General features: G+C 40.6%; 1 protein-coding gene and 1 long non-coding RNA gene across 2 annotated transcripts in view; one reads left to right on the forward strand and one right to left on the reverse strand.

Moving 5' to 3' along the window:
- LOC132899187 (uncharacterized) overlaps positions 1-6,583 on the reverse strand; it is a 9,665-nt gene extending 3,082 nt beyond the window's left edge. The window contains exon 1 of the long non-coding RNA XR_009656658.1: positions 4,750-6,583. This is a non-coding gene — a long non-coding RNA (uncharacterized LOC132899187). The remainder of the gene's footprint in view (positions 1-4,749) is intronic.
- The window catches only part of kiaa0895l, a 23,583-nt gene extending 13,619 nt beyond the window's left edge, over positions 1-9,964 (forward strand). The window contains exons 6-7 of the mRNA XM_060940888.1: positions 4,568-4,665; positions 4,756-9,964. Coding sequence (XP_060796871.1) covers positions 4,568-4,665; positions 4,756-4,917 — 260 coding nt within the window. The 3' untranslated portion in view covers positions 4,918-9,964. The remainder of the gene's footprint in view (positions 1-4,567; positions 4,666-4,755) is intronic.
- The last annotated feature ends 2,502 nt before the right edge of the window (positions 9,965-12,466 follow it).

The following is a 12,466-nucleotide window of genomic DNA, read 5'->3' on the forward strand; positions in this document are numbered from 1 at the left end:
AAAACTGGGTTATAATCAGTATCACCAGTACAAACTACACTGCCACTCATTTAGTTTTTTAATACAGGATATAAAGATGACTATTATCCAAAAACAACACACCATGGAGTTTTTATTCCTCTTATACCACAGAAACATTTATTAACTTCATCAACACTTCATATTTTTTGCAGTCAATATTTCAGAATGTCCACAAAACAAGTTACTTCAAATTATCGCTTACGTGAAAGCAGCTAAAAATGTTGGTTCTCTCACCAGCCTCTCTTAATGAAACAAAAAAAGGATTCAGCTTTACCTTTAAGGGCCCGGTCCCATAACACCGATAACTATAACTATACCTTATAACTACAGCCATGTCTATACCTCTGCCTGAATTTAGTTCTAGTCTGGAGCAGTCACACCACAACTATAATCCCAACTATAATATCAGTTGATCCTGACACTCAGGTAAATAAATGCATGCAGCTTAGGAATAGTCATGGAAGTTTTTTCCAAATAGTAGCACATTATTCCGGGTCATACTGTACAGCTTGGACTTCAGAACAACCCACACACACACTCCGGTGGTTGATATAATACAGATCGGTCACAGACTACGGAAATAATTATAATACAACCCCAATTCCAAAAAAGTTGGGACAAAGTACAAATTGTAAATAAAAATGAAATGCAATAATTTACAAATCTCAGAAACTGATATTTTATTCACAATAGAACATAGACAACATATCAGATGTCGAAAGTGAGACATTTTGAAATGTCATGCCAAATATTGGCTCATTTGAAATTTCATGACAGCAACACATCTCAAAAAAGTTGGGACAGGGGCAATAAGAGGCTGGAAAAGTTAAAGGTACAAAAAAGGAACAGCTGGAGGACCAAATTGCAACTCATTAGGTCAATTGGCAATAGGTCATTAACATGACTGGGTATAAAAACAGCATCTTGGAGTGGCAGCGGCTCTCAAAAGTAAAGATGGGAAGAGGATCACCAATCCCCCTAATTTTGCGCTGACAAATAGTGGAGCAATATCAGAAAGGAGTTCGACAGTGTAAAATTGCAAAGAGTTTGAACATATCATCATCTACAGTGCATAATATCATCAAAAGATTCAGAGGATCTGGAAGAATCTCTGTGCGTGAGGGTCAAGGCCGGAAAACCATACTGGGTGCCCGTGATCTTCGGGCCCTTAGATGGCACTGCATCACATACAGGCATGCTTCTGTATTGGAAATCACAAAATGGGCTCAGGAATATTTCCAGAGAACATTATCTGTGAACACAATTCACGGTGCCGTCCGCCGTTGCCAGCTAAAACTCTATAGTTCAAAGAAGAAGCCGTATCTAAACATGATCCAGAAGCGCAGACGTCTTCTCTGGGCCAAGGCTCATTTAAAATGGACTGTGGCAAAGTGGAAAACTGTTCTGTGGTCAGACGAATCAAAATGTGAAGTTCTTTATGGAAATCAGGGATGCCGTGTCATTCGGACTAAAGAGGAGAAGGACGACCCAAGTTGTTATCAGCGCTCAGTTCAGAAGCCTGCATCTCTGATGGTATGGGGTTGCATTAGTGCGTGTGGCATGGGCAGCTTACACATCTGGAAAGACACCATCAATGCTGAAAGGTATATCCAGGTTCTAGAGCAACATATGCTCCCATCCAGACGACGTCTCTTTCAGGGAAGACCTTGCATTTTCCAACATGACAATGCCAAACCACATACTGCATCAATTACAGCATCATGGCTGCGTAGAAGAAGGGTCCGGGTACTGAACTGGCCAGCCTGCAGTCCAGATCTTTCACCCATAGAAAACATTTGGCGCATCATAAAACGGAAGATACGACAAAAAAGACCTAAGACAGTTGCGCAACTAGAATCCTACATTAGACAAGAATGGGTTAACATTCCTATCCCTAAACTTGAGCAACTTGTTTCCTCAGTCCCCAGATGTTTACAGACTGTTGTAAAGAGAAAAGGGGATGTCTCACAGTGGTAAACATGGCCTTGTCCCAACTTTTTTGAGATGTGTTGTTGTCATGAAATTTAAAATCACCTAATTTTTCTCTTTAAATGATACATTTTCTCAGTTTAAACATTTGATATGTCATCTATGTTCTATTCTGAATAAAATATGGAATTTTGAAACTTCCACATCATTGCATTCTGTTTTTATTTACAATTTGTACTTTGTCCCAACTTTTTTGGAATCGGGGTTGTAAAAAAGGATACAAAATATAAAGTGGTTATGGATTTTAATCCGGATGCATCACGGATGCTAATAATTTACAGATTGGTCACGGACATTTCAGTATACTACAGATTGGTTACTGATTTCATACGGATGATGCATCACGGATAAAAAATTAAGAAGTCTAAAGCAATTAAATGTTTGGACTGCTGAAGTTCATAATTAAAATATCTTACCTGCATTTATATATTTATTAATTTACTATTGATATTTCATGGACAATCACATATCCATGAATAAAAGATCTGTGGTTTGTATTATATTTTTTATTTTCCGTGAATCCGTATTCCGTGACGTCATGATGCAACAAGGATGTACAAAGATGCCCGGGGAAAACGGCACATGCTTAGACAACGTCACATGTAAACAATTCCGATTGGTCAGATGTTTTATCGGATCAGGTTCAGGCCGGGAAAAATTGCTCCAAAAGCAAATCTCATCGATACGGATAAACCCAGGCCTGGGCTATAGGTATCGTTATTGGTCTGGTGTGACCACCAACCACATAAACTGCAGGGGACCGATTTATTTATAGTTATCATTACAGTTGTAGTTATCGGTATTGTGGGACCGGGCCTTTATGCTAGAGACTCTTTACTTAATTGTTAAACAAACGTCTCACAGAAAGCTTAGAAATTAAATAGAATATCAACTCAATGACTGTAAAAAACATGGACGGTATGGCTCCATGCCTTTCTGTTCTAGAGAAATGAAGCCAAAATTCCTGCCATATTGTCAAATTTGGAGCCAGAATCTGCGCAGAAAAGACGAGTCTCAAAATCAGGTACACCTAGTCATTTGGCCCACCCCCTTTTCCCAGCATGTCGCCAAGGCTGTCAATCACTTCATTCCCAAGTGTATCCATACCTTCTTACGATATAGTGGAATAATGTTTAAAAAACTAATAAAAATTGCGCAAATATAAATGCACGTAATGAAAACTAACTGTTCGGGTTCGGCACTGTAGATGGAAAGACAGTTTTGATGAGAAAAGTGACATGGAAAATATTGTTTTGTCATTGAAACAAGAGGATGAGTGAAGCTACACGTTATACTGCAGCCAGTCAGCAGGGGCACTAGACCTGTGGTTTTGCTGTACAGTGAGTGTACAACACATCCTGTCATGGTTTATTCCTGAATTAAGCCTTTAATAGGAGCCCATCCTTAACACACTCAGCATTGCTTGACTTTATAAGACTGTATAAAATCATAGAGTGAAAGAGTGAACTGATTTATAATCACACTATCCAGCGTCACCCTGGGCGGCACGGTGGTGTAGTGGTTAGCACTGTCGCCTCACAGCAAGAAGGTCCTGGGTTTGAGCCCAGCAGCCGGCGAGGGCCTTTCTATATGGAGTTTGCATGTACTCCCCATGTTTGCGTAGGTTTTCTCTTGGTGCTCCGGTTTCCCCCACAGTCCAAAGACATGCAGGTTAGGCTAATTGATGGTTCTAAATTGACTGTAGGTGTGAATGGTTGTGTGTCTCTGTGTCAGCCCTGCAATGACCTGGCGACTTGTCCAGGGTGTACCCCGCCTCCCGCCCGTAGTCAGCTGGGATAGACTCCAGCTTGCCTGCGACCCTGTAGAACAGGATAAGTGGTTACAGATAATGGATGGATGGACACAGCGTCACCATGATAAGGATGGGTTCCCTTTTGAGTCTGGTTCCTCTCAGAGTTTCTTCTTCTTGTTGCCTCTGAGAGTTTTTCCCTTGCCATCGTCACCTCTGATTTGCTCATTAGGGATACATTTAAGTTGAATTTTTATATCAGGATATTTCTGTGAAGCTACTTTGTGACAAGGTCCATTGTTAAAAGTGCTATCTAAATAAAATTGAATTCAATCCTTAGACTGATTGGCTACATTTTACATTTACCATTTTACATGGTGTTGAAATTGATTAAACCCATAATTTAGCTCCGACACACTGGGGAAGCCATGGATTAATAATTAGAGAAGCAGCTTTGGGACCAAAAGGTCACTGGTTCAATTCCCTAGACCAGCAGGAATGTCTAAAGTACCCTTGAGCAAGGCATCTAACCCCCCCCAACTGTTCCCCAGGCTACTCTGGGCATGTTGTACATTGCTCTGGATAACATCATCTGCTAAATGCCTGTAACATAATGCCTTGTAATGTAATGTATACTCCCAGCTTTGAAATTTTGTCCAGCTCAATGTGATACTGATATAATAACTGGCTATTTAATGTGAATATTCCTAGAAAACTCCACATATCATTGAAACAAACCCAGGGAACTTAGACTATGCTGTAAAACACTTTTCCACTGAAGTGTTATAACATGCTGCTGTTCTACAGGCTGTTTCAGTAAAGATCAAGTCTACCTGGATGGGATCCTAAGGATTTTACGCCACAGGAGAAACATAGATTTCAAGATGTTAACCTCGCTGGGAAAGGTCAATTCTATTTATCTGAATTCAGTAAATTGTCTGTACGTGAATACAAATCACTAACGCTTAAAAACAAACAAACAATCTCACCTGTAGGTGTCCTATGAAGATGTGGAAAGGCTTCGTCATCTCGCGGTCCTGCGGAGAACCAGGATCCCTCATTTCATGCAAGACCAAGAACGTTACCTGCAGCAGCTGGACCACATCGTTGTGACTAACGAACTGAACGATGCTGAGATACAAGAGCTCATTCCATGAGCATAAGGGTTTGGTTAGACGGGAACTTTTTTTTCCCCCCTGCATCCAAGTTTGATTATTTGGTCATTTTCAGCTGTGACTCAGTGGGGTTAAAAAAAAGGGGGGGGGGTTCGTTTTAACACCTGGATTATATCAGCATCTGTGAAAATTCACATAGGACAAAATCAATTTTGATTAATCAAGTGATTTACTCACCATTTAATCATATCCATACTGTTTCAGTGTTAAAATTCTTTCTTCAAAGTGCTAACATTTGCTACATGCGAGTTTACAGTTGCAGAGATTATCACCAATTTCTCTGAACCAATAATATATCAAACATTTGGAACCTCTGAGCGATGACAGAAATATTGTAGCCTGATTATTGGAGGTCAATGGAAGATCAAGGGTATCTTCATTATTACTTTTTTATAATTAAGTTGCCATGATATTTCATTGAAACGATGTAGATAAGCACTCGAGTAGCATTTTGCTGATTTCTACACACACTTCTTTTACCTCGTGTTTTATGATAAGCACTGCATTTTAGTGTTGTTCCTGTGATGCTGTTTTAGTCACTGCTTGAGCTTTTTAAACCACTGTCAGTATTTATGCAAGTATTTATTCTTTTTTTTTTTACCTCATGTGTTCATAATGGAAACTGAATGTTTGTGACTTTAGATAAATAATTCCATTAGTCATCATTAGGGATGCATCGATACCTTTTTTTTTTTTTGGGACTCGTGGATACTGTTACAGATACCAAAATGAGTAGCCTCCTTAACTGTTTTACAGTTAAATTAAGGGCATCATGAAGCAATGTGCTGCAAGCAACTGAACCTCATGCTGAGATTGATGTTTTTACATGTTGTGGTGTTTAAATAGTATTTCTAATAGAGTGCGCATGGGCTGCCGACCGGAGCGTGGAGAGCAGTATCAGTGAGCCTGGTAATTAATACTGAATTCAAGGTGCCGTGAATCGCACCTAGACTACTGGGTTCCTACTCCAAGTCAAATGTCAAGTTCCCCGATTTTTCCCTGACCTCTAATGAACAGGAAAAACAGGCCACCTTTATAGTGAACAGACAAAAATCAGCCACCGTATTTTAAACCCATTAGCTTTATTTATTAATTCACAGTACAAAACTTAGTTTCCACCAGTATTATAATCAAGTCACTAAACCTCGAGTCAGAGTCCAGTCTTGAGTCCCCAGTGTTCAAATCAGAGTCATGTCCAAGGCCAAGTTTACATTAGACCGTATCTGTCTCGTTTTCTTCGCGGATGCACTGTCCGTTTACATTAAAACGCCTGGAAACGGGAATCCGCCAGGGTCCACGTATTCAATCCAGATCGTGTCTGGTCCGGTGCTGTGTAAACATTGAGAATACGCAGATACACTGTGCTGAGCTCTAGCTGGCGTCGTCATTGGACAACGTCACTGTGACATCCACCTTCCTGATTCGCTGGCGTTGGTCATGTGACGCGACTGATGAAAAACGGCGCGGACTTCCGCCTTGTATCACCTTTCATTAAAGAGTATAAAAGTATGAAAATACTGCAAATACTGATGCAAATACTGCCCATTGTGTAGTTATGATTGTCTTTAGGCTTGCCATCCTTCCACTTGCAAGTGGTAAGTGACGCGCATGCCCGACATGCACTGAGATCACACACACAGCGGCTCAGTCCCAAATCACTGCTCGTGCGCTCCACTCGCGCGCTCTGTGAGCTGCGCAGGGCCGGAGTGCGCACCCTCCAGAGGGCACTCGCTGTTCAGGGCGGAGTGATTTGGAGCGCAGAATGCCTGCGGAGCTGAGCGTATCCGTGTATTGGCGCTGCTGTGTGCACGCGAATCGTGTATTGGCGTTGCTGTGTGCACACTAATCGTTTTAAAAACGTTAATCTGATGATCCGCTGATACGGTCTAATTTAAACCCCACCCAAGTCATTCAAGAAAATTTCGAGTCGAGTCCGAGAACAAGACTCCAACGGCACCATTTGACGGTGGCTGTTGCTGCCTTTATGTGAAACCGTCTCTGCCATGGTGTTGGACTAACGTTACTGCTCGACTGCCCCGTTTTAGTTAATAGGCTACAGATAAAAAGCTTGTTCATCGCTCAGCAAGCCCCGCCCATGATCAACAGGGCAAATAACATGAGAGAGGGTTAACACTAGCTAGTTCATCAGTCAGCAAGCAAGCCCTGCTATCAACAGAGCAATGAACATAGCGTGTCACTTCCTTCTCTGAGTGGAGTCTCGCCAAACGACGATTGAAATTGGAGGTTGTCCCCGTCGTCTCCTCGATAGTTCTTCTACATATGGAACACATAGTAGTGCATTTTTTCCCACTACATAAGAAGCCTGTATAAGCAAAGCAGACAATCCTAGGGGTGTTCTCTCCAGGCATTTTAGCGCCATTAACGTTAGTTTGTTCCTGAACATGACGTATGAACAGGTGAATGTGCATTCTCTTGCACAACATTAGTATAAAAATTAATGTAGATATAAATATCTTATGCCAAATTATTATGGCATGTTACAAAAAAATAAAGAAAAAAAATCTGAGTCCTCGTCTCCAATTTACGAGTCCAAATGCAGTTAATGCACGAGTCCAAGTCATCAGTGCTCAAGTCCAAATCAAGCCACGAGTCGTACTCAAGTCCAAGTCCTGGACTCGAGTACTAAAAGCCTGGTTTCCACTGCTTAAACCTAGTGAAATACTGCATGGAAAATATTGCCATTTTGCCAAAATGGCAACTAAAATTTAAACATGCTACATACAAAATTCCCTGGTATTCCATGACTTGGCACACGTACGGATGTGGTCAATCAAGCTCTGCCCCATTGTGACCCAGCAGGCTTCTGACCATGTGGTGTCCAGTGTCTCTTCTAGTACTTCAAGCTCTGACAATGGTTCTCAAAGCCAAAACCCCACTGCCTACTGGCTGTCCCTAAGACCTTTAAGCCATTCTCTTGATTAACTGTGACCCAGCAGGCTTCTAGGAGTGTGGTGTCCAGTGGTAGTAGTACTAGTACTTCAAGCTCCTACAGTGGTTCTCAAAGCCAAGGCTCAACTGGCTATGGCCTGTTTCAAGGACTTTCCAGCCTGTTTCCAAACATGGCAAAGGACAAGTCGACTGAGCTCTGGTCCTACTTGTATGATCAAATCCCCTGACTTTCCATATCCGGAATAGACTTTTTAAAATTCCTTGATATTCCAGAAATTCCCTAGCCTGGCAAGCCAGACTAAATGTGAATATTCAGTCTGGCCTTGCTCGTAGACATTTCCGAAGGGTGTGGGAGGAACAACCCGTTGTCTTTCAAACTGTCTCTATGCGTATAGGCCAACGCTCTGACCAATCAGCGCAAGAGCGACAGAAAGCAGTGGGGGAGGCCTTGAAATAAATAATTTTTCAAAATGCGTATTAATTAATAAACAGGTTCTAGATATTAAGAAGTTTGGAGATAATGACCACAAGTTTGGAGTCTGTACCACATACTTAACGTACGCTTTTTTTTTTTCAAGTGTTTTTCAAGGGTTTGCTTAAACTGTTTGAGTGTTTTTATTTTTATTTAGTGGTGTTTGGTGAAATAATTTCCCTTAAATTTAAAATAACGGGAAAATAAGAAACAATCAAAAAGTAATGTTTCAAAGCTGTTTATTAATTCTTCGTACTGCACAAACTAGCCCCATCCTTTTGGCTACCAACGGAGCCAGCTGGTAGATCAGACTTTTGCCATAGCCGGTCGGCAAAACAGCGAAAACGTCCTTCTTGAAAAGGAATGAGCAGAGAGCCTCTTCCTGCTCATGTTTCAACGAAAACTCCAAGTCTAATTCTTCTAAAACTGATTCCAAAGCGGAGTCAAATGCGCACTGTTCACTAGCCGTAGCCATCTTTCCTGTTGTGCTTTCTCCAGCGCCGCACAGCCTTGTCGTCACTCCTGCAAAAGCCCGCCCAAAGAATCCAAATAAAAACCTTGCGTTGTGATTGGCGGGCACGATTTGATGCCCGGGGTGTTTTGTTGATATGGTGCGAGGCTAGACCCACTCGTAGGCAAAAATATTTTTGGCCGCTAGGCGGGTGGGTCTAGTTTACTAGGCTAGAAATTCCCTAACCCGTGGGAACCCTGTGTAGACCCTGGTGAAAGTCAGCACGCATACTGTATCTCAGGGCCTCGTATCAGTGCTTGCAGAATTCACATCCAGCAGTTTTTCTGCACACTTGCTTCTCAGCTCCATGCCTGTGTGCGCGCACATTTCATATGCTCTTGCCCTTATTTTAATGACCACGCTCCGTATTACTGCTCAGTCGCATTCACAATGCTCTATTAAGATACTATTTACATGCCAATTATAATGTTTTCAGGTTACGTGTTTTGCAGGAAGTTGCTATAGTTCCTCGTCTTTATATCTTCACAGAACAGTTTGCAGTCTGCTTTACTTTTCTTTGATTGCCATCATTAATCATAAAGTACATCCAGATCTCTGTCATTTTGTGGCATCTGTTCCTTAGCATGACAAATGTACACTAGGCTTTACGTCACATTGTATCATGCAGTAAAGGATATTGGCATTTTTTTCAAGCACCAGCAAATAAGCACGGTATTGACCAATACTCGATTTAGTATCAGTATCGATGCATCCCTTGTTATCACATGCCTTAGTGTTTAAAAAAAAAAAAAAGGGCACCAATGATCACTAGAAAGCGTCACATGACATTGAGTGGCCACATGCATTAAAAAAAGTGCAATTGACTTGACTAGTATTTTATATCAAGACAGGAAAATGTAGTCAGTCTGTATTTGGAGTCGAATGTGACACGAGTGCACCTGTAGACCGTTACCACTGCAGCTTCTGGCTCTTAATCCTGCTCGCAAATCGGCTACCTGCAGCTCCTTCACTGTCGTACGTTCGCACAGGGCACGTGATGGACTGAGATGCAACAAAGTGATGTGGATGTGCCTTTGATGGGTTCAGAACTCATCTGTAGTAGTCATCTGTTTGTAAAAAGCTTGAAATCACATGTTCAAACTCTGTAGTACTCATCTTCTGTATTGCATGAATATTGCACATTTTTTGATCTTTAAATAATCTGCAATTTTCAGATTATTTATTAAAATGCTATACTGAACTCATGGCTGTTTTTGTTTTATGGTAAAGGTGAGGTATATTAATAAACACCAGAAATTCTCAGGCCTACTGCATCACATAATTGAGTGCAAAAGTTTGCATCCCCCATGACAGCAGGGTTGTGTTTTTTTTTTTGGGGGGGGATGAAACCCTACTCTAGAGGGTATTTACAAGATAAACGATTTCCAAAATGTGCACGCATCCTGGAACAAGATAAGGCTAAATCCACATTAGAATACAGTATGCTGAAAAAAAATGATAAGCTTAATTTTCATTAACGTCTCCATGTGTGATTTGTCTATGAGATGATTTGATTTTTTTTATATCCATTACCTGATTGATATAAAATGGATTTACATGTATGCAGCCTCAAAGTAATATACCAGGGAAACAGAGCATGAGAACCCAGCGGAATGAGAACAAATGGAAAATAATGTTTGTATTTATTTCAATTATAAAATATTCCTTCGGAATATCAATAATTCAGGACATTTTTAAAGAGAAGATTCCATTATTTAAAAAAAATCATAAAAAAAAGATTGATTTGAACAAATATAAATATTCTCCTACTTTTGGAATAATCTTGTTTCATGTTTATTTTATACAATCATTTGTACTCATTTTTAGGACAGGTGCCAATACTTTTGGAGGGTACTGCACATTAGGAATAATGGGTCTATGGAGGTGTAACAATTAATTTAGTTGGTTGGAGGAAATTATAAAGACAGCATAACTAAGAGTTGGTTGAAAATAACTTTTACTCTTCATAGCTTACAGTGGTGCTTGAAAGTTTGTGAACCCTTTAGAATTTTCTATTTTTCTGCATAAATATGACTTCAAACATCATCAGATTTTCACACAAGTCCTAAAAGTAGATAAAGAGAACCCAGTTAAACAAATGAGACAAAAATATTATACTTGGTCATTTATTTACTGAGGAAAATGATCCAATATTACATATCTGTGAGTGGCAAAAGTATGTGAACCTTTGCTTTCAGTATCTGGTGTGACCCCCTTGTGCAGCAATAACTGCAACTAAACGTTTCTGGTAACTGTTGATCAGTCCTGCACACTGGCTTGGAGGAACTTTAGCCCGTTCCTCCATACAGAACAGCTTCGACTTTGGGATGTTGGTGGGTTTCCTCACATGAACTGCTCACTTCAGGTCCTTCCATAACATTTCAATCGGATTAAGGTCAGGACTTTGACTTGGCCATTCCAAAACATGAACTTTATTCTTCTTTAACCATTCTTTGGTAGAACGGTTTGTGTGCTTAGGGTCATTGTCTTGCTACATGGCCCACCTTATCTTGAGATTCAGTTCATGGACAGATGTCATGACATTTTCCTTTAGAATTCGCTGGTATAATTCAGAATTCATTGTTCCATCAATGATGGCAAGCCGTCCTGGCCCAGATGCAGCAAAACGGGCCCAAACCATGATACCGCCACCACCATGTTTCACAGATGGGATAAGGTTCTTATGCTGGAATGCAGTGTTTTCCTTTCTCCAAACATAACACTTCTCATTTAAACCAAAAAGTTCTATTTTGGTCTCATCCATCCACAAAACATTTTTCCAATAGTCTTCTGGCTTGTCCACATGATCTTTAGCAAACTGCAGACGAACAGCAATGTTCTTTTTGGAGAGCAGTGGCTCTCTCCTTGCAACCCTGCCATGCACACCATTGTTGTTCAGTGTTCTCCTGATGGTGGACTCATGAACATTAACCAATGTGAGAGAGGCCTTCAGTTGCTTAGAAGTTACCCTGGGGTCCTTTGTGACCTTACCAACTATTACACGCCTTGCTCTTGGAGTGATTTTTGTTGGTCGACCACTCCTGGGGAGGGTAACAATGGTTTTGAATTTCCTCCATTTGTACACAATCTGTCTGACTGTGGATTGGTGGAGTCCAAACTCTTCAGAGATGGTTTTGTAACCTTTCCCAGCCTGACAAGCATCAACAACACTTTTTCTGAGGTCCTCAGAAATCTCCTTTGTTCGTGCCATGATACACTTCCACAAACATGTTGTGAAGATCAGACTTTGATAGATCCCTGTTCTTTAAATAAAACAGGGTGCCCACTCACACCTGATTGTCATCCCATTGATTGAAAACACCTGACTCTAATTTCACCTTCAAATTAACTGCTAATCCTAGAGGTTCACATACTTTTGCCACGCACAGGTATGTAATATTGGATCATTTTCCTCAATAAATAAATGACCAAGTATAATATTTTTGTCTCATTTGTTTAACTGGGTTCTCTTTATCTACTTTTAGGACTTGTGTGAAAATCTGATGATGTTTTCGGTCATATTTATGCAGAAATATAGAAAATTCTAAAGGGTTCATAAACTTTCAAGCACCACTGTACATACAGTACTGTATAGGATCATTTTGGTAAAATAAAAAAAAAATTTTAGTCTAACACGG

This window comes from Neoarius graeffei, chromosome 15 (genome assembly GCF_027579695.1).
Source record: "Neoarius graeffei isolate fNeoGra1 chromosome 15, fNeoGra1.pri, whole genome shotgun sequence".
In the NCBI taxonomy this organism is placed as follows: Eukaryota; Metazoa; Chordata; class Actinopteri; order Siluriformes; family Ariidae; genus Neoarius; species Neoarius graeffei.